Source organism: Centruroides vittatus, unplaced genomic scaffold (genome assembly GCF_030686945.1).
Source record: "Centruroides vittatus isolate TY-2023 unplaced genomic scaffold, ASM3068694v2 contig_1450, whole genome shotgun sequence".
In the NCBI taxonomy this organism is placed as follows: domain Eukaryota; kingdom Metazoa; phylum Arthropoda; class Arachnida; order Scorpiones; family Buthidae; genus Centruroides; species Centruroides vittatus.
In genome coordinates, this window is record NW_027120902.1 from 1,042,425 (window position 1) to 1,065,911 (window position 23,487).

Consider the following 23,487-nt stretch of genomic DNA (forward strand, 5'->3'; position numbering starts at 1 on the left):
ATTTTAGAAATAATCGGTATGATATTATCATGTTAGAATGCAAGCAAAAATGTGAAGAGTTGGGAATTGATTCAATACCCAAGATGAAGCAAAAACGCAAAAGAAAACTGTTACCTGGAGAAACAGAAGAAGGAACTATACTTTCAAGTCAAGATAAATTAAAACATTTGTTTTATGAAGTTGTTGACAATATTATATCCCAACTAGGTGATCGATTTAAAAATATGCGTTCAATATCATAGATTTTTGATTTTTTAAATGGAAAAAATTTGGTTACCATGCCATCAGTAGATTTTAAAAAGCTGCAGCTGACTGTTGCATTTTATATAGTGCAATTGGATGCTTTCAAAGTCAAGCAAAAATAATATTTAAAAACTTGATATCTTTACACCATTTACAAATATTAGAGGAAATGGTTAAGTGGAATCTCTAAGTCTTATCCCGACATCAGTATTGCATTAAGGATAATGCTTACTCTGCCCGTGACTGTTGCTTAAGGTGAGAGAAGTTTCGGCAAATTAAAAATCATTAAGAACTATTTACGTTCTACAATGTCCCAAACAGATTGAGTACTGTAGTTTAAATTTATTATATATAGAAAATGATATTTTTAAAGAAACCAATTTTGAGGACGTTATAGATGAATTTGCAAATCTGAAGGCGAGAAAAGATCATCTTGTTTAAGTTTATTTCGTGATTGTTATTCAATAGATAGTTAATATTGTGAACGTTCATCAGTCTGATATGCTAATTATAAACTTTTATTTTTTATGTTTATTACTAAGTAATTATTATTTTTGTTTTGTTACCAGTAACATACCAATAAAGGGTTAAATATTTATTTAATTTTGACATTGAAAAGTGATATTATTAACTTCATAGCATTGTTGATAAGCAGCAGTATATATGTTGGAGTCATTTGCCTGTGTAACAAAGTGAAATCTATGATAGTCAAAATAAGGTTATTTATAAAGATATTTTTTTAATTATTTACCGTATATATAGTTGAAAAATATATTAAATGTCATTAGATAATTTTTTTAGAATAGCATTTTTTTTAATAACAAAAATTAAAAAGGCGCCATTTTTATTCTTGGCCATAGGCGTCCAAAATCCTAGTTACGGCTCTGGGTATATGGCTAATGCAAAAATTAACCTTAAAGATAATATGGTCTTATTTTACGTAGGGACTGTTGCGTACTTACGGAGGGTGATGTGGATGATGGATCCCTCCCCAGAGGCTTTGGTTAATAATTTAACCAAAAAAATTCATCTTAAACAACAAATCTAAAATTACTCGCACATTTTATTAATGAATATTTTAATATCAATCAATTATTTCATTTCTTATTATGATAAAAAATAAATGCTTATTTATCAATTGCTTACTTATTCTATGTGAATGTGAATTGTTCTAGAAGAAAGATCACAGTTTGGATATCGAGTTTGTTCTCAAAGCTTTCTTCTAGATATATTGGAAACATTCTCGAACATTTGTGAATGTGTAAGAGATGCTCATTTATCGGTAGTGAGTCAATCAATCTAAACAGTGATCTAAGCAATAAACACAAGCGACAATTGAAATCGAAATGTGCGTGAATTATGAACAATTAACTGGTGTTATAAAGCCATCGGTGTTTCAAATCGTGTTCAATCAAAGTGGCTGAGAAAAGGCACAAATAGAGACGTCCCGATACTGACGATAGCGATACCATATCGACACTTTCCTTCAATACCGAATACTTTTTGTACTCGATACTTTTGGTCCAATATCGATACTTTTCCTCGGGTATCAGATCTGGTATCCTTACATTTTTCACAAACAGGTAAGATCCGACCGAAATTGGATTTTGCAATTGGATTTGGGCTTTAGTCGCGTTCCAACGAAACCAAAACCAAATCTTACATTACTTTTGGTTAGGTTAAACTTATAGGCCTATAGTAAATATTAATGACCAAAAGTCAATGAATTTATTACTTCAAATTTCATTTTCAGAATCTATACACATTATGTTTAGAGTTCGGACTACTGTTTATAAATAATTCGCCAATTATTTGAAAAACTTAAAAATATATTAAAATCTCAAATCGACCGATACAATATTAGTTTATATTATGTATCAGTTCTGATACAGTATTGATAACATTTAGTTTATATTAGAAATCAGTTTTAATAATTTGTTAATAATAACTAACTAGAATAAAGCATGTTATTTATGTTAAAATTAAAAGATTTAATTGCACAAAACGTTTCAAAATCAAGCCATAGACTGAACAGGGACAGCCGGATTTTGATATCCGATGCCAATAATGGCCGGTATCGATACTTTAAAACTATTCACACTATTATTGAAACTTATTAAACTGAAACTTACTTTACTGAAACTTATTAAACTGTATAACATAAGAACTATAATATGCTAGCTTCTCTTCATTCCTCTGTATAATCAATATGACTGCTGTGTATTTTATGACATATGCTCTTCACAGAGCAGATTATTGTTCACTCTTATCATCTAGGAGTTCTCTTTTTATTTTATCTCCACTCTGTGTAATGTATATACATATTGTCGAGTTGAATTTGTAAATTCACATATTCTCCGTTCAAATGTACTATATTTTTTTTGTGTGGTGTTTTTTGTTTTGTAAATATATTCATCATTGTAAATATTGATGAGTGATGAACATATTTGTAAATATTTTCATCATTCATCAATAATTGTGTAACCTTTGTATTCTACCCGGTTATGCAGAAGCGATACCGGGAAGAAAATAAAGGTGAAATGAAGTCCTGTGACACCTTTGTGTGTGGTCGAGTATGTCCTGTTGGAAAATGGATCTTGGTAGCCCTGCCATGAGAGGCAACACATGTGGCTGCAGGATGTCATTAAATACCGCTGGTCTTTTGGATCACTACTAGAGGTGACCGGCTGTAATGTGATGACACCCCAGACCATCACACTAGCTGTGGGAGCATTGTGCGGCTCCAAAGCGTAGGCAAGATTGAGGCCTACGTTTTTGATCCTCCAGACACAAACACAGCCGTCATCAGTACCCAAACTGAATCCGGATTCGTCACTGTAGACGACCCACATTCATTCCGTTGCGGTTCAATTCCGTCGAAAGCGATTTCACTCCAAACAATAAGTTATTGTTTCAGAACTTTAAACATCTACTTTCTTTTAGATATTAGGGTTGAGTTATAAACTCCATAACGGAACCGTATCCGTACCGAATCATAGCTGTAAGCGTATCCATATAGCGTGATTATAAACTCCGCATCGTATCCGTATTCCGTAAGAAAAGTTTGGATCGATCAAACTTTTACGGTAGGGATTAAAGATTGCAATCCAGCAGTGTTTTCAATCTAGCTGGATTTTTGCTGGACCAACATCATTCTAGCTGGATCCAGCGCGGATCCAGCGCAGATGTATTTTCGGTGCAATAAAGTGTTATCTATCTATCTATCTATCTATCTATCCAGCAATTTATGGTTTTTTTAAAGAAATAAAACATTTTTTAAAATACTTAAGAAGCTTTTATTATTTAGACTGGTCACTATAAATCAGTAAAACTTCTTACACATTTTATATAAACTTCGTATTTTTAAAACTGGAAGCCGGTTGGAACTAATATTTTATACGTGACATTGCGTATCCTCACGACGTGCAACTTTTTAAATTTTGAAATTTACGTTCTTTTACAAACATTCCATTACATCAGGGTTGTCCAATCTTTTTTACTAACGGGCCAAATTAGAAATTCAGGTACGTTCAGCGGGCCACAAAAGTACTTTATAATAAATATATGCTTCGAAAAGGTTCAAAATTTGATATTCAAATTTTAATAACAAATACATATTGTCAATATCCGATTTTATGGTACTAGTCTTAATTTTAAGAATGTTAGTTAAATGAGAATCACTCAACTTATTTCTTTCAGCAGTTTTGATGTTTTTCATGCATGAAAAGAATTGTTTACAACAGTTTGTTATAGTACAGTTTTCTAGCACTTTGATGCTTGTTTTAAATATTATTGAAATTCACTTATCGTGTTTTCTTACGTAAATGAAAATATTTTCTTTTTCGTATATCAAGCCACTTCTGGTGTGTTTGGAGATTCTGCACAAAAGGCCGTTTCGTGGCTTGAATAATGGCTTCCTTCTTTTTCGTTCTACAGTAGACGATAATCTAGTTGGAATACGGATGGAAGTAGGCGAATTAGGATGCATAGATCTTTAAACATTAAAATTTTATAAATGTAATATAAATGTACTCTACAGAATAGGCCTATAAGATTGTATAAGATATATTCTAACATACCGCTTTCCCTGATGATCAGACAGTAAATGTTCGTTTCCTTCCTCGTCTGTTGAATGATCCAAAATTTGACGATTGATCAATTTGATAATGATAACTAGACTGGCAATCGTCGCAGAAGTATATGGATAGAAAATTCCTGCCAGTCTATGATTAAACCATAAATAACTTGGCCATTGAAGATATGCCCGAATATCGCCAAATTAAATATCTTTAAAAAATTAATAAATTATCTTAAATTATTACATAAAAGATTATCGAACTTTCAATAACATGAACTTACCAGATCAAAATAACTGTTGTTATTATTTGGAATAAGAATTTTCATCATATTTTGCAATTTTAGATGTTTTTGACTAATTCGAAAGCACAAAACAAACGATTGGATTTTAATGAGTTGATAAATGGCGATGTTTGGTAGATTGTTCATCAAAGTATCTGGAAACTTCATCCATGGATAAGGTCCAATCGGATCAAACAGATACTTAAATAAAGGAACCAAATGTAGGACCGTAATGTATATCGATTTCATTCTTATTAAACAGTTCTCATTTAGAACAATTTTTAAACAGTTCTCGTCTAGAACACAATATTTAAACGTAAAAGAATTCTATTCAAAATGTGTTCGATCCTATTAGGAGTTAAAAGCTGAAATTTGGTACACAGGGCACGGTTGTTTTAAGCCCTCGCCCTGTGGGCACTAAGAGGGTCTTTTTTAGCAAGTCCATTATGTATTCGGCCAGGCCCACAATGGGGCGGCCGAATCCATAATGGCCCGGGTGGTGAGGGACGGGACCCGACATATCCGGACGGACCACCCCGAAAAATTTCTGAGGCCTTTCCTACGTAGGCTGCCACCTTGACCGCTCGGCATCCGGCCGTCAGTTAGGAAATGCACACTAAAAAGAAATTTTTGGAAATTCCTCCTGCGGAGGAGACGGAGAGAGTTAAGGATTACCCTGAAGAACTCGGCTTCTACTATACTATTTTAGATGCGGTTTTTTGCGAGAAATTGAACATATTTTTAATCCTATCTAATAATTTTCTAATTAGCCTTGGAAGAGGGCTCCTAATTCTGGCACCTGATGAAAACGAGTAAGGTCGGCTATATAACTATGAGGGAGGTTTTTTTCAAGCTCCGATGGTCCATAAAACAAAGACAAGTGTAAATAACAAAATGAATTTATTACCAAAAGTTAGGTACAAACATGGTTACTTTTCGACATAATCACCGTGAAGATTGAAGAATTTGTCATATTTGTGAACTAGCTTTTCCATCCCATAAAATGTTGCTGCCAGTAAATTGAATAAAAGTGAGAAAAGTATAAAATAAAAGTTAAAAACTCTAAGTTAATAGAATTAGAGTAGAAGTTATAAAATATTGGCCGAGCGGTCAAGGTGGCAGCCTACCGCTCTGGGGGACCCGGGATCGAATCCGAACGGGTCGAAAATCCCCAGGAATTTTTCGGGGGGTGGTCCGTTCGGATATGTCGGGCCCCGTCCCTCACCACCCGGTCGCCCCATTGTGGGCCTGGCCGAACCCATAATGGGCCTTCTAAAAGAGGCCCTCTTAGTGCCCACAGGGCGGAAAGAGTTAAAAAAAAAAAAAAAAAAAAAAAAAAGAATTAGAGTAGAAGTTATAAAATATTAAGGTGACCAACTTTTTTATAATGGAAAGGAGGACACATAAATTGAAGGAAAAAATATTGTAATAAAAGAAACATTTTATTCATTGCTATAATAATACACTATAATAATCTCTACTACATGCGCAGTGGAGTAGCTAGCGTGGGTGACACCCGGGGCGGATATCGTGGTGTCACCCAAGTCATACCGTAGGTGTCACCATTCTTAACTGTTTTATAAAACAGTATCGGATTATTGGATTGTAATGCCCGCACTCGAGCGAACTTACATCGGGCGGTCAACCTGGTATACCAGAACCGCCAGCAGGGTCTCCACACGTCGCTCGTTTCGATGGACGTCGCGGGGGCTTTTGACAATGTCTGGTGGCCATCCATCGTGGGGGAACTGCGGAAGGCAAACCTGCCGACCAACCTTGTATTGCTTTCCAGGAGTTTCCTGAGCGACCGCACGGTAGTTTACCACACACCCAGTAGGAGTTTCCAGAAGGTACTGGAGAGGAGTTGTCTCCATGGATCCTGTTTCAGACCATTACTCTGGAACGTTCTAGCGGACACGACGCTGAGACTAGTCCTTCCGGACGACGTCCAGCTGCAGGCTTATGCTGATGATCTGTTGTTAGTAGTTGCGGGTTACAGTCGTAGCGAGATAGAGTCTCGCGGCAACGAAGCCATAGAACGACTCGTTCGCTGGGGAGAAATGCACAAGCTATCCTTCAGCCCCGAGAAATCGGAGGCCCTGACGGTGGCCCGGACTGGTGTGTTGGCTCGCCGACCAATATACCGGATTCGGGGCAACCCCATCCGAAGGGCGAATGAGTTAAAGTACCTCGGTGTTATCATCGACCCGACACTATGTTGGACGCCGCACCTGAGGAGTGAAGGGACGAACCTCACGATAGCGGCACTATCGAGACTAGCGAGACAGGATTATGGCCTCAGCGGGCACGCGCTTTGATCCATCTACAACAGCGGTTCCCAACCAGTGGTCCGCGGACCACCAGTGGTCCGCAAGAGCTAAAATATGGTCCGCGAAAGATTTAAAACTTTTATTCATTTTAAATTATTATTCCTACATTGATACAAACTGAATTTAATTTTTACGAAAAATATTATCTTTTCTATTATAATAGTACTGTTAAAGCATGTTACTCTTGAGTTTAACGATTTCTTATGTTAACAGTTTTGATTAAAGTTTATTTTTAGATTGACACTGTTTATTATTCTTAAATCTTGTGGTCCCTGATAACAACAATGAAATCAAAGTGGTCCCTGGTCAAAAAAAGGTTGAGAACCGCTGATCTACAAGATGAGTGTAGAGCGTGTTGTCTGCTACGCCTGTGGTATCTGGTGGAAGAAGTCCGCCAACGTCAAGCAGAGCAGGACGCTGCTCACTATCCAGAGACCCGCCGCACTGCGGATCACTAGAGCGTACAGAACTGTGTCCACGGAGGCGGCCCTAGTCTTGGCTGGGCTGCTAAAATTGCCTCTGGTTGTCAGCCAAGAGGCGGCCTTCTACAGGACAACTGTGGAGAGTATCGAGGCTAGGCATTGTAATCAGATGTACCCAGTCAGACTTAGAGACGTGTTTTAAAGATCCATCCAGTCTATAGGATTGGACTTGACTGGGATGTCGGTGAACCGACAGGAATTGGTGTTGAAATATACACCGATAGCTCTAAAGACGGTAGCTCAGTAGGCGCCGCGTACTGCGTCTATTCAGATGGGGTACATGTGTACTCTCAGTCAGTCAGATTGAACGAGGAGGCGTCCGTGTTCCAGGCGGAACTGGTGGCCCTCGAGGGGGCGTCCCAGTGGATCCTATTACATCCGGGTCCAGGGCCGGTCACGGTTTACTCACGCCAGTCGTTACTTCAGGCACTGAGTGACGGGTATCATAGAGACGAATTGGTACACGAGATCAGAGGTAGGGTACTGAGGGCGAGGCACGAACGACACGTTGCTTTGAGGTGGGTCCGAAGCCACATCGGGATCCCAGGCAACGAGCGTGCCGACCAATTGGCCATGGCGGGGGCCAAGGGCCCATTTGTAACGAAGATGGTAGAACCCTCGACTACATACATAAAAGGTACCCTACTGACATACATAAAAGGTACCCTACTGACATACATAAAAGGTACCCAGCGATCAATGAAATACTGGCAAGAGCGCTGGACTCTAAGTACAGTAGGTAGGTCAACCTACGCCTTCATGCCTGACGTTGGCCTTACCCCAGTGAGTTATTGTAGGATGATAACGCAAATATTGACCGGACACGGGAGGTTTCCTCATTTCAAGTCCAAGTTTGACAAGGAGATGGTTGCTGCTCCTGTGGGTGTCCTCGCGGCGACGCGAGACACTACGTACTTGACTGTCCTCTTACAGAGGATTTCCGCCGAGGGGCTTGCCAAGTCGACTGGTCCAAGCCCTCCAGAACAAGTACTTAGAACGCTAGCAGCAAGTAAAGGAAACTTAATAAAACTTAAGAAATTGATGGCACGGGTCATAGATCTTTTTGATCTTTAGACCCTGACTTAGTGGACGCATTGATGGGTCCCCTTCTTGTAGGGAAGGAAGTCCCCGCTGACCGACTATCATTCTGATAGTGTTAGAGACTTGTGAGCTAAAGGGACAGAGCTGTTATAAGTGCAGAACAGGTTGCACATCAAATAAAAGTTATGCCAAGTTAGCGAATTGGGGCTAAGAGGACGGATGGAAGCCCAAGAGATGCTCTCGGCGCCCCAACTAAAAACAAGAGTCAGTGACTACCTTCGGGTGAGAGACCAAGGTCCATGATTAAGGCATAGTCTCTAAAACCCTGTAGTGCCTTGTGGCGGAGCAGGGGGAAGAGTTACCTTATGAGGCTTACTCGAGCAAACTTGAACGCTATATCAAATAAGCAATATCAACACATAGGTTTATATTGACTAGCGTGAATCCGTTGACCTTTTTTTTTTATTTTAGTCATGGGTTGTTGAGTAGGTCGAACTTTCCATGACTTAATGTTAAAGCGCGTTGTCAAGGTTTATTTCGCGACTTATTTTTTCACAGTCGGGTGTCGAGGGTGGACAGAACTTACAAAAGGAGGACGGTTGGTCACCTTATAATATTAGTCTTGTCTTGAATAAAGTATTTTAAAGGATTAAATAAAATTAAATCAATCACTTCTGTTAATTTTTTTGACTTTTCTGGAAGTAGGATCTCAAGAAACAAATGGTATTGATGGTGTTGTCTCCCAACCTACTTCTTAATGAACTGTATATATATCCCGCTGCGGAGAAGGCCCTTTCTACCTCTACGTTAGTTGGTTTCAGGATCTTTAAATAATCATAAATCGTTTCGTCACGTGATTCTTTGACGTCACAACTGACCGTAAATTAGAATTATGCACCAAGACTAGGAGAGGAGTTACTTATTTTATTTAGCGCGAAGACACTTTATTTAGCGAGAGCGGAAAGTCAACTGGCAATTACATCAGCAGAGGCAAAAGGGCTGACAGTGCGGTGTAGAGAGGGGGTGTAGCACGTGCCGCATTGAACGGCAACGTCACTCTCGTCGCCGAGCGATAGCGCACGTAGCAAAGCGGCAACGCCGACAACGTAGACTTTTGGGCCATTATTTAGAAAGTTAATTGAGTATTTGCGGTCCGCAGCGCTGGATCCAGCTGGTCGAAGATTGCGCTGGATCCAGCTGGATTGCTGGATGAGGGATCCAGCAATTGCAATCCCTAGTAGGGATATGGAGAATTGGCCAACTGCGCCGATATACAATCGGAAGTTGTGCCGGAAGCAACCGACGAAACTTTGACAGAGACAACATGGCTACTCGTCAAGAATGTGCTGCAATGATTGCGTTGTTGACAATAAGTGTAGACGCTTTTTTTATTAATAAAAAGCGGAAAAGTCGATGACGATGTCGCTGGCAAGCACGTCTCATCAACATAAACAGGCCACTTTGCCAATTCATGTTAATGAAGGCCGTCGTTTTGCCCTAACGTTGTTTTGAAGATCGTCATTAGTCTCGAATCCCTGTTCTCCTAGCAACTTTTTCTGTTCAGGAAAGAGATGCAATTCGCTCGGCGCTAAATAGAGGCTATACGCGGGGTGTTTAAAGGTAGTGAAGACTCCCACCTTTCAGACTTCCACCCAGCTTGGAACTTTTTAATGTGTGAAGACTTCCACCTCTTTCCTGAACTGAAAACGTGGCTAGCAGGGAAGACTTTTAAGACTAATGACGATCTTCAAACCAACGCCGTTAAGGGCGATTTCAATTTACTGGCGGCAACATTTTATGACAGGGGATGGAAAAGCTCGTTCACAAATATGACAAATTCTTCAATCTTCACGGTGATTATGTCGAAAAGTAACCATGTTTGTACCTAACTTTTGGTAATAAATTCATTTTGTTATTTACACTTGTCTTTGTTTTATGGACCATCGGAGCTTGAAAAAACCTCCCTCATAGTTATATAGCCGACCTTACTCGTTTTCATCAGGTGCCAGAATTAGGAGCCCTCTTCCAAGGCTAATTAGAAAATTATTAGATAGGATTAAAAATATGTTCAATTTCTCGCAAAAAACCGCATCTAAAATAGTATAGTAGAAGCCGAGTTCTTCAGGGTAATCCTTAACTCTCTCCGTCTCCTCCGCAGGAGGAATTTCCAAAAATTTCTTTTTAGTGTGCATTTCCTAACTGACGGCCGGATGCCGAGCGGTCAAGGTGGCAGCCTACGTAGGAAAGGCCTCAGAAATTTTTCGGGGTGGTCCGTCCGGATATGTCGGGTCCCGTCCCTCACCACCCGGGCCATTATGGATTCGGCCGCCCCATTGTGGGCCTGGCCGAATACATAATGGACTTGCTAAAAAAGACCCTCTTAGTGCCCACAGGGCGAGGGCTTAAAACAACCGTGCCCTGTGTACCAAATTTCAGCTTTTAACTCCTAATAGGATCGAACACATTTTGAATAGAATTCTTTTACGTTTAAATATTGTGTTCTAGACGAGAACTGTTTAAAAATTGTTCTAAATGAGAACTGTTTAATAAGAATGAAATCGATATACATTACGGTCCTACATTTGGTTCCTTTATTTAAGTATCTGTTTGATCCGATTGGACCTTATCCATGGATGAAGTTTCCAGATACTTTGATGAACAATCTACCAAACATCGCCATTTATCAACTCATTAAAATCCAATCGTTTGTTTTGTGCTTTCGAATTAGTCAAAAACATCTAAAATTGCAAAATATGATGAAAATTCTTATTCCAAATAATAACAACAGTTATTTTGATCTGGTAAGTTCATGTTATTGAAAGTTCGATAATCTTTTATGTAATAATTTAAGATAATTTATTAATTTTTTAAAGATATTTAATTTGGCGATATTCGGGCATATCTTCAATGGCCAAGTTATTTATGGTTTAATCATAGACTGGCAGGAATTTTCTATCCATATACTTCTGCGACGATTGCCAGTCTAGTTATCATTATCAAATTGATCAATCGTCAAATTTTGGATCATTCAACAGACGAGGAAGGAAACGAACATTTACTGTCTGATCATCAGGGAAAGCGGTATGTTAGAATATATCTTATACAATCTTATAGGCCTATTCTGTAGAGTACATTTATATTACATTTATAAAATTTTAATGTTTAAAGATCTATGCATCCTAATTCGCCTACTTCCATCCGTATTCCAACTAGATTATCGTCTACTGTAGAACGAAAAAGAAGGAAGCCATTATTCAAGCCACGAAACGGCCTTTTGTGCAGAATCTCCAAACACACCAGAAGTGGCTTGATATACGAAAAAGAAAATATTTTCATTTACGTAAGAAAACACGATAAGTGAATTTCAATAATATTTAAAACAAGCATCAAAGTGCTAGAAAACTGTACTATAACAAACTGTTGTAAACAATTCTTTTCATGCATGAAAAACATCAAAACTGCTGAAAGAAATAAGTTGAGTGATTCTCATTTAACTAACATTCTTAAAATTAAGACTAGTACCATAAAATCGGATATTGACAATATGTATTTGTTATTAAAATTTGAATATCAAATTTTGAACCTTTTCGAAGCATATATTTATTATAAAGTACTTTTGTGGCCCGCTGAACGTACCTGAATTTCTAATTTGGCCCGTTAGTAAAAAAGATTGGACAACCCTGATGTAATGGAATGTTTGTAAAAGAACGTAAATTTCAAAATTTAAAAAGTTGCACGTCGTGAGGATACGCAATGTCACGTATAAAATATTAGTTCCAACCGGCTTCCAGTTTTAAAAATACGAAGTTTATATAAAATATTTTAAAAAATCAAACTTGACGAAGATCTATTTTACTATCAGAATTAAATATTTCTCTCGGCAACTAAAAAATGTTTTGTATATGTTGATCTATTTTACGTCAAAGTACGCCCTCCACGCAGCTGCTAATGAGTCCATTTCTTTAAAATTAATTGCTGTTTCCCTCTTAAACGCTTTAAATATCTCCAGTTGTTCGAGATATTTCAGGTTGGCCGGATCCTCGCACCGTTGCAGTAATCGGAAATTGTCAAATTTAACCCGGACATCGTTATCCGCTGCGAAAGAAGCCAATGCGGTAGTGGAAATAGCTTTCTGAATGAGGGAGGTATTTATGCTCGTTGATCTTCATTTTTGACCACGTGTAGTAGCACCAATATATTCCCAAGGACGGTTTACCCTATAATTATGAACTGGCATCATGAACTGACCCGATGTCACCTACATAGCAATCTAAAAATACCATTTTTTCATACAAACTGCTTATAGGATGGCAGAGTAATACTTATTTCTATTGAAATAAGCTGCTGCTTCTTCAGTTGATATCCATATGCTTTCCATCAATAAAGCCTATTATTCTAGGGAAATCAGATTGGGTAAAAAAAAATTCCATTCTTTTTGCAACATCCTGCCTTGATGGACAAGAGATTATTTTTTTCATTTTCAATTAACACTAAGAAAAAATGAACCTTATTTAAAATATTCCACGCAGTGCGTCTAGACATATTAAAACGATCTCCAATATCCTTAGAAAAAAGAAAACAAAAGTTTTGTATTTAATATCAATTATTTGTTGATTTTAAACTAAGTGTTACATACTACCGGTGTTCAGAGGTAAACGCACTCGTAGAAAAACGTTGCTCATCCCTGGGTTAAGCCTGATACTCACATGCGGAAACGTTTGTTTTTTGACATGGCTAGGCTATTCCAAACATTTTCCACTAAATTATGAAAATATTTTGAAATTTTTCTTTAGTTTCTTCAATTACGTTATTAGTTATTAATCGAAATCCAAAATCATTAAGTATTTCATTATATTTTTCATGGACGAATATGTCGAGCCCCGTCTTTCACTACTCTGCCATCGCCAAATCCATAAATCTACATTGAAACAATGTAAAACGGTATGATTAACAGGCCCTCTTAGTGTCCAAGGGCATAAAGAGACAAAAAGAGGGGGGAAAAGGAAATTAACGGGAAAGAAAATCATTTAGATTACAATTAGAGGTACACTTCTCACGAGAAAAAAGGGACAAAATTTTAAAAACTTCCTTCCTTTTTTAGTTAAAAAAATGGAAAATTATAAAAGTAATTAATATTGATTTTAGATAAGAATAAACTAAAGCATAAAGATCTGAAAAAGCTTCTCAAAAATTTTCAGTGATATAAACCATTAAAAATTATGGCAGCACTTCCTGTAGCAGAATCTTATGCTGGTTATACTCTAAACATCAAAAACCAGAAAAAAAAAAACTTTTCCGAAATTGTATCGTGAGTGTTGGTTGGGTAAGGAGAGCGTTGTTAGGGATTGTTTGAAGTCATTGGACAGCAAAGACGATGAAAATCGAACTTCATTACATTTGGCAGCAGCAAAAAGAAATATTGCAGTCATTAAAATTCTGTTGAAAAGAGATCCTAATGTAAATGGTCAGGATATCAATGGGAAAACTCCACCAATGAAACCCATTGAGGGTTATCATGTAAAAGCTGTACAATTACTGATCCAAGCAGATCCAGATGCTAATTTGAAAGACAGGAGAAAATACAGCGATTCATATAGTACCCAAAACTGACCAATATGATGTTGCACAGTATCTGCTTTAGTATACAACTAAAGTTAATATTGCTAATAAAGACGGAATTATTGCACTTTATATTTTTTGAGTGTACTGAGTATTTACATATAAATTTTTAAATTGTTCAAATAAATTACGTATAACGTAAATGAAATTTTAAAATGTTTTTATCAGGAAATACATCAATTCTAACACTCCTGTCATATTGGAAATAATAATTGCAGAGGTTTTTTTTAGAGCTGCTGAAATTATAAAGATTTATAATTCGTTCTTAAAATCAGAATCTAGTATTGAAATCATAGCAAAATGGATGCTTGTATGTATAATGTGACATTATGCTGTAAAAATAAAAAAATCCAGCAACGAGTTGCGTACTGGCTATTGAAATCCTGTTTATAAAATAAGTTCTATAATTTTAATTACAACATAACTTAATAAAATTGTGTGTGGCACGATCTGTTATGAGATTTTGTTATAAAAACTTTTTATATTTTTAATTACCATAAAGTGGAAAAAATCTTAATTTTGAGAGTAGGGATGAGTTTAATAATAATAATAAAAAATGTATAAATGTTAATAAGGGTAAAATCGTCATTAAGTCTGACCCTACTGGAGATACCAAATACTATATAAACTAATACACGAAACTCCTGCCACTTGGAGCTGAAAAGAGACAGCACTGCTATCTTCCAGCTTCGTTTACCACAATCCTTGAGACACGTGCTTTTCCTTTGTGGTGTGCAAGGAATCTAAAGGCCGCCGCAAACTAGGCAATTCCGTTCCTTTCGACGTGACGTCAGGGCAATTTTTATGGTCACGTGATTATTTTTCTTCGACCATCGGGCAAATTTACCGCTTCTGATATCCCTCGTGACGTAGTTCTACAGAATTAATGAAGATTTCGCCTACCCCTCTACGAACTATTGCTCGGTAGTTTGTTTTCTAAAAACAAGAACCGAAACCGAAAACGATCTTGGGCAGTCGATGGCCATCAACCGGGTGATGATCGAACGAATTTGCTTCGACCAGTTTGCTTCGATATCGCCTAGTTTGCTGGTGTTCAATACATTCAAGTGCATTTGTTCACATATAGATAATCGGGGCTTTCCAACATCTAAGGTTTCCACATCTGCTCTCGGGATTTATCTAACTCCATTCTCGAGATTAAGGAAGGACAGACGGACGTACGACAGTGGAAATTTACAAATCTACAATTTTTATTTCAAATTGCAGCTCAATTAAGAGGAAGTTAACGAACAATTAAACATAATATTTAAATTTACTTTAATTATTTATTCGTAACAGTCTAAATATTGAACAGATTATTCGCAAATCACAAACGATTTTAATTTTTTACATATTCAATATCGTTATTACGAGTGACATGTACAATTTAACACAGACACTTATCTCAGTCCATGTTACTGTAACTTTTGTAATCATAAATATAAATAGATGAACAGACACATAAGTACAGTTTTGTAATCATCTCTCACTGTTCCAAGAACAGATCTGCAGCGACACATTTTATATTTTAAACATTTATGAAAATGTTCTGAAATATTAGCAGTTTGCTGTAAATGTTACAATACATGTGGCACATAACTATCGGTCTATCTTTCAGCATAAAGAGTCAATCGTGTGCCTGACAATGAATACACGTTACTTGTATGCCAGTTTTTCTGTTCATCTACTTTCCTAATCTGACCGTCACAATACTTACAACACCACCTCTACATATATCGCTACATCATAAAACTAGTATCGGTCTGTAGAGGTAAAATATAGACATTTCAAAAAAAAAATATTTATTGACAATTAACTAAATAACGATTACAGTCCAGTCTTGTAGGCAATGACGTTAAATATCATTCGCATAAACATCATTCATCTTTGCTGCAAACTTTCAGTCATGTGAGCATAGAATAAATGGTGTTTTGTCTTGAAAAAAAATTCCTGTGTCGGGTATTGATTCTAGATTGATAATACAGTACTTCATGGCGCCAATTCTGGGACATACAGCGGATGAAGCAGACTCTTCCAGCTTCTCTAGGATGGTCTTTGCTCTACATGCTGGAACATTTTCGTATCAGTATTGGACTTTGTCAATTTTTAGACGAAGCAATTGATCTCTATGTTCGAACCATCCAGTTGTTCATGCTGTCTGACAACACGAAACTTTCGTGTTGTCAGACATTGCCGATGCGTCAATTTCCAATGCAATACGTGATGAAATGCCCTTAATTACTTTAATTATAACTAAATATCTATATGTTATAGAAGTTTTTCAGTCGTTTCTAGAAAAAAAAAATTTGAAATATCTAAATTTTATTTTACAACCTGATAAAAGAATTTAAAATGTTATAAAATACATGTAAATTATATTATCTTTCTAAGACGAAGGAAGTAAAGCATGGATGGACCGACATACGCAGCGGCTTTCTCATCTTTGCTTGCCTGAAATATGAGTTCTAAAGTGGCTCGTCATATGTTTCTTGGCATATAGAGAAAAAGTAAACAGCCGTCGCCGAGGACCCGGAATCGAATCCCGACTCAGCAAACTGACGTGATATTAATAGAAATTTATAATTACATGAGATAGAGGACGACTCTAAAAGATGCGAATGGAAGAGAAAGGGCATAGTGGGCATGTTGAAAGGGGAATGTTGGCATAGAAAGGGCATGTTGAAAGGGGAAACGCTGACGGTGGCAAAGGAGCGCGAACGCAAAAAATTAAAAAACCCAACGCGCGCGATTTTTTGGCCATAAATCCTTTTCCGACACCCAAAGATCGGGTCCGTAAAAATATAGTGCCCCTTGAGAGTATGGGGTCAGATAACTGGAAATAACGTCGTGGAACCTTTGAAGGAGAATATCTCGCGAAGGGTCGCATGTACAGGTACGGTTCAGTCGAAATTTTTGCTAGTACAGGGAGTATACGATTCCGGGCTGGAAAAAATCCCTCATTCGGAGTTTACATCTTACAGTTATATGCCCGACGGCCGGATGGCCGAGCTGTTAAGGTGGCAGTTTACTGCTATGTGGGACCAGGGATCGAAAAATCCCCAGGAATTCTTCGAGGTTATGGTCCGTCCGGATTATGTCGGACCTGTCCCTCACCATCCGGATGCCTAATTATGGGCCTGCAAAAAGAGGCCCTCTTAGAGCCCACAGGGCGGAAAGAGTTTTAAAAAAGTTACATGCCCGTGTTTCCGTCTTCAGTTCTATCAGAATTTCAGCTGCGTGAAAATTCGAAATTTGATTAATTAATTAAATAAATGGATTATAGTCACGATAGACTAATATTGGTAAAATAATATTTAAGAAACTAGAAGTTTTAATTATACGATCAGAGCATTTTAGACCCATGCAAGAGACTCGGACGACATCAGTCGAAACGCTTCATTAACGAGACGAACCCGTGTTACATTCTAAAGCAGTGTGCGGCCACAAGGTGAAAAGTGTGACGTGAACTTTTATATATTCTATTAATTAATTATCAAGTTTTATTTATATATTTTTGTAGTGGATGCAATCGCCCAGGCGAGCGATTCCCGCGGTTTGTAAGATAACGGAAACTTTGGTAATTCAAAACCATAGCCGTTACAGAAGAACCGTTAGAAAAGATCCGTTGGGAAAGCCGTTGTGGTTTGAATCGACGATCGACGGACGATTGGCTGTCGGAGAATGGCCGTTGGCCGGACTTTATGAAGACATCGAAGCTGATTGGCTGATAATTTAAACGCCGGCGACTATATAAGAAGCAGTTTTCGGCGGGAAAGGATAGGTTCTATCGAAGCTCTCTCGCTACCTCTCTTTGGGACTTGCTGAAACCTGGTGTAAGTGGACTCCCGTTGGACTATCACGAACTTTTCTTGACTCAGAGGTGTTGCGAGTACTAAGTCTGTTAGCGGAGGTCGTAAGGTGTCCTTCCGACGAACTTGTACGAAACATAGTCGGTTGTAACTTAGATTAGTGTATTGTGGATACCTAGTTGTAAACGTTATTTTGTATTTATTTTGTATGTTTGTCTCGTCAATATAAACGTTGTGTTTTGTCAATCCGACTGGTGTTATTTTGAACATTACTATTTTTATCACAGTTGCTGTGTTTTTTATGCTTTTATTTCATTCTCTACGCAGCACTGATTATCTTATTTCATAGTTTTGTTTGTCGGTATATTTTTATTCACCGACCTATTGTTAGACTTCCCTTTGAAGAACATAGGTCTCGCATCTTGCAAATGTTTCAGTTCTATCTCAGCTGTGCTCTGAAGTAGTCCGAAATTGCGATTGCTAGTCAGTCTTATTATTATTATTATTTTTTTATCTATTATTGTCATGGTGATATCATGTAAGGAACATGATTGCTCGATTTGAATTGGTAACAAACGCTGCCGAGGAGAGATCGTTGAGGAACACGATCGGTTAAATTTGAATCGGTAGCGCATGCGTCTCAAGGAAGTTTCCGTTGGCAAAAACATCACGCGATGTGGCGTAGCTGGAATAGAGCTACCGGTATGACTAGCATAGCCGCTGATTGGTCGGCCGACATGGAAGCGGGAAATTAAAGTTCGGATCAGTCTCGCTATGTTCTATGATAGCCGGAAAAAGTGCTACAGCTAGACAACTACTCGTCGGTCGTAAAGTTCGGGAGATAAGAACTATTAGAACTTTTCATTGTGCTATTGGCGTACCGAACGTATTTAATTTTTTCAAGATGGACAAATTCCTTGTACGGAGCGTTCCGTCGACGAGTACAAGTAGTGAAAGCATTGAGCCCGAAATAAAGAAACAAAAATTAGTGCACCGGCAGCAGAGGTTCGAGAAGTGTTTTGTAGACAGTGTTGAAGATATCGACTGGGTCGTGATCCATTCGTTGCGACTTCAAAATTTCTACCGATTAATTTACAAGAGGAACTGGCAGAATTAAAAGCAGACAGAACATTAAAACTCCTCGAAGTGCCTTTGGATACATTTTGGTTGGCAATAAGAAGTGGATACCAGGCTATCTTCGAGATGGCAGTTAATATGTTATTGCCATTTTCAACTATGTATTTGTGTGAACTGGGCTTCTCGACCTTAACTGAAATTAAACCATCAAAGAGGAAAAGACTCAGATCCGTCGATGAAGAATGAGACTAGCATTATCAATGATTCCACCACGTATCAACTGCCTGTGTGCAGCTAAGCAGGCACAAATATCACATTGAAAAAGGTACGAGTAGAATTATTTATTTTAATAGTAATAGAAAAGTGTATTTTTTATACTATACACTCTACAATGAATTAAAGTTAATACATTTTAAATTCGTTTTCGAAAATAATAATAAAAAATTGAAATCTTTTGTATTTTAAATCGAATTGGTTCGAGTCAACGGGCGGAAAGAAGTTAAAGTATATTTGTGTAATTAGAATTGAAGAAGTTAATACGTATAAATGCATATTCCTTAGCGAGAAAAATTAATTTGGATTCCTTTCTCTTTCAGATTTTGAGTGAAAACGAAATTTTGCCATTAAAATGTCGAAAATGGAATTTGTATAATTACTTTTAATTTTGAAATATTTAATTAGAGTTACAAAATAATTGTTTGACGTTATTCTCGTGTCTGTTTGATATACAACTTTGTTGTTTGCAGATTCACTGTGGGCCAAAAGAGGACATTTCTGTGTAATAACTGATGAATTGTTTAAGTGGAAGGACGTGTGTAATACTTTGATGGAAGAATAAAATTGAAAACGGCCATTAGAAATGACACGAGAATATATCAAAGAAGGAAACGTATTCCGTTGGAATGAAAGGGAAAAGAAAATCGAATGAAGATGTTTTAAAATTATTTTTGAACTATTTTATTTTGCAAAGTTGCATTTAAATTGTTCTGAAAAAAAAATATGTAAATTACATTAATTTGTGATAGTGATTATGAGTGTCGGAAATATTTGCCAATGTTAGTCTAAGTAATTAGTATATATGATGTAATGTTATGATTGGAGTAGTTGTAACCTTTAGATTTTCATTAAGGAAACTTATGAGGAAGATGCAAATTACACTCATATCTGCACACAAAACTTTGTCAATTCTTTAAATATTTAAGAAATATATAAATCTAAATTAGATTTTTGATAGTTTTATTAATTGTATTTATCATATTTTACAGGTTTATCTCATTGTAAAACAAAGAACCGGAAATATCAATGTGAAACTTGCAAGAAAGAATTTACTTCGAGATATGGATTTAAATGTCACCAGACGATTCATACAGGGGAGAAACCTTTCACTTGTGATCATTGCAAACGAAGTTTCACACAAAAACATCATCTGATAGATCATCTTCGAATTCATACAGGGGAGAAGCCTTTCACTTGTGATCATTGCAAACGAAGTTTCACACAAAAGCTTAATCTGATAACTCATCTTCGAATTCATACAGGGGAAAAGCCTTTCACTTGTGATCATTGCAAACTAAGTTTCACACAAAAACATCATCTGATAGATCATCTTCGAATTCATACAGGGGAGAAGCCTTTCACTTGTGATCATTGCAAACGAAGTTTCACACAGAAACATCATCTGATAGATCATCTTCGAATTCATACAGGGGAGAAGCCGTTCTCTTGTAATTATTGCATACAGAAATTCACTTCCAAATCGCATTTATATAGTCATGTTATGAGACATCATAATAATAATCCTGAATAATGTCTTATGAAGCAAAATGTGGAAAAGAAAAATGGATAAAAATGATTGCAGGTTGCATTTATTTAAAAAAACATACTCGTAATTATATTGTATTGAAAACAAGAAATTAGTTTCATTTCTTGATTTGTAATTTTTACGTTTTAGGTAAAAAAATCGATTTTGTGGACTAAACGGAAAATGTGTTGTAAAATTTATAACTAATTGGATTTATAAATGAAAGTTAAATTAGTAAAAATACACTAAAGTATTTATATGATTTACTAAGTGTGGGACAAATTATTATTCTATTTTAGTAATAACTCGTTTAATATTCTTTGAATAAGCGTACACAGAAACACGAGAAAATTTGCAATATTGTTTACTCAATGATCCATTGCCTCGTTTTTTTTTCTAACTCCGCCTTGTGGGCACTAAGAGGGCCTCTTTAAGCTTTAAGCAATCACATTATGGGTTCGGCCAGGCCCGCAATGGAGCAGTTGGGTGGTAAGGGACGGAGCCCAATATATCCGGACAGACCCCCGAAAAATTCCTGGGGATTTTTCCACCCGTCAGAATTCGAACCCGGGTCCTTCAGAGCGGTAGGCTGCCACCTTGACCGCTTGGCCATCTGGCCTATGATCCATTGCTGTTGCTTTATCAGTAGAACTGAATTCGAGGTAACCAATCTAAGTAAACATACCCGTTACTGGGACCCTCTCGCCCAAACGAATAAAAATAGTTCCTTGTCTTTCAAATTTAGAGGAACTGGCAACACTTCAATTATTTTGGAAAGTATTATTAACAGTAGATTTTTCAATATTGAGAACGTCAATAGCCAATCAACTGTAGATATTCTGGCAGGAAAGATGGCATTTTGATATCTTTTTATCGCTGTGTGAAAATTTGGAGATGCGGGTCACTAATAATTCATGTTCGTTTTTGTATATAATATTTTTGCATATATAACAGCCCGTTCGGGATCCTTTACCCATTTTATGAGAGATTTTAGTCACCTAACACCCCTGCTACAAAATATAGAATGTACTGTACATTGAGCACATCATGTAAGTGCATAACTAACCATTTGAGGTAGTAAAAAAAATCTTTCAGCAATCAATTCCTTGTAAAATTCTAACCGTAAATAATGTGTTGTATGATTCCATTCCCATTTACAGTTTGGGAGTTGCATACACGCATGGCGGCCATGCGTGTAACACATATTAATCTGTTTCCTCCTTGGTCTAATGAGCTCCTAACATTAACGAATTAACCTTTGGGTACATTCTATATTCTGTAGCAGGGGGCCTTGGTCCCAATTGTGAACTATACGAGTGTGTTTTTTGGCGATTTTTCAGGCTATTTGCTCTGCTTTTCGTTGTTTAACTCGTGTTCTTTGGGAAAGTGACTGTCTACCTCCAAGTGGTGAGGCCCGCAAGTACCGAAAGGGAAACCAAAGACAGGTTGCGTTTACTTTACGTTTGCCTATTCAGGCAAGTTTGCTGGGGGTGGTATGGCTTTTGAGCCTCCACTTCCGGGGACACAAGTTGTGCTTCCCCGAAATGAAGAGGAGGATCTAACGTTTGTGCGTGATGATAACTTCCCTAGCCTAGCCAGTCAGCAAGGTAAAGGGAAAAGTGCAGGAGTCATCACAGCTAATCAACTACAAGAGGAACTTCATCAGTATCTTATTGCCAACAAGACATCCAAGATAGGATCCAGAGATCATATTACCCAGATTATGGACAAGTTCAAGAAAATTATCGATTTATTGTCTTCGAAGGAGGATTTACTGCGGATGGTTACTAGTATAAAGGAACAACTGAATGAAATACAAGGTCAAGGACAGGGATTTAGAGGAAAAACTTTTGCTCAGGCTATTACAGGAGCGCCTTTGGTTAATAGAAGGCCTGTGGAATCAAGAAAGGTACTTATAGTGCAACCAACGCTAGGAGAGGAAGATGGTGATGCAGAACGCACAAAGAGGATTATAAAGGAAAACATTAAACCGGACGTTTTGAGGATTGGTATTAAAGGTCTGAGGAAGTTGCGGAATGGAGCAGTCGCAGTTGAACTCGACAGTAAGGAAGATAAGCAAAAGATGAAAGAGGCTGTGGAGGCCATTTCTGGCATGTCGGCAAAGGAACCTAAAAAGAAATTGCCTAAAGTAATAATTCATGCTGTTCCAAAGGAAATTGCCAAAGCCGAGTTATTTAAGTATGTCTTTGATCAAAATGAGGATATCTATAAGGATTATGGAGAGTTAAATAAATTTTCCCAGGATTTTGTGGTGAAGTTTGCTCTCGGGAGCAGGAATAAACCAACTACTAGTTGGGTGGTGGATGTGACGCCTAGTTTACGGAAAAAACTGATTAGGATTGGGAAGTTGAATGTTAATTGGGTCAGGTGCCCTGTGGATGATTTTGTTCCTGTCGTGCAGTGTTTTCACTGCTGCAAGATGGGTCATTTTGCTCGGGATTGCACTCAGGAAGTTCCGGTCTGCAGTCAGTGTGGTCAAGGACATCGGTATAGAGATTGCCCTAACAGGAACACTATAAGGTTCTGTATAAACTGCAAAAATGAAAAACAAGGAGATACAAGGCATAATGCCCTGGATAAGAAATGCCCTATTATTCAGAGAATAAAAGCGATAACTATTAGTAGAACTGATTATGGAGACGACAGCGCTTGATACTATTCAGAATATTACTGTGATGCAAATTAATCTTCAAAAGGCAGTTGCG

At 37.4% G+C, this 23,487-nt stretch overlaps 1 protein-coding gene across 1 annotated transcript; it reads left to right on the plus strand.

Moving 5' to 3' along the window:
• The first annotated feature begins 29 nt into the window (after positions 1–29).
• On the plus strand, positions 30–20,767 carry LOC136968372 (gastrula zinc finger protein XlCGF8.2DB-like). The gene is made up of 2 exons (XM_067262387.1): positions 30–207; positions 20,226–20,767. The coding sequence occupies exons 1-2, from the start codon at positions 30–32 to the stop codon at positions 20,765–20,767; spliced, it is 720 nt and encodes a 239-aa protein (XP_067118488.1).
• Positions 20,768–23,487: the final 2,720 nt, after the last annotated feature.

Excerpts from the sequence above, each read along its gene's own strand:
- LOC136968372 (XM_067262387.1), top strand. The coding sequence starts at position 30 with ATGTTAGAATGCAAGCAAAAATGTGAAGAGTTGGGAATTGATTCAATA. Across the intron at positions 208-20,225 it reads CAATATTATATCCCAACTAG|GTTTATCTCATTGTAAAACA; the intron begins GTGATCGATTTA and ends CATATTTTACAG.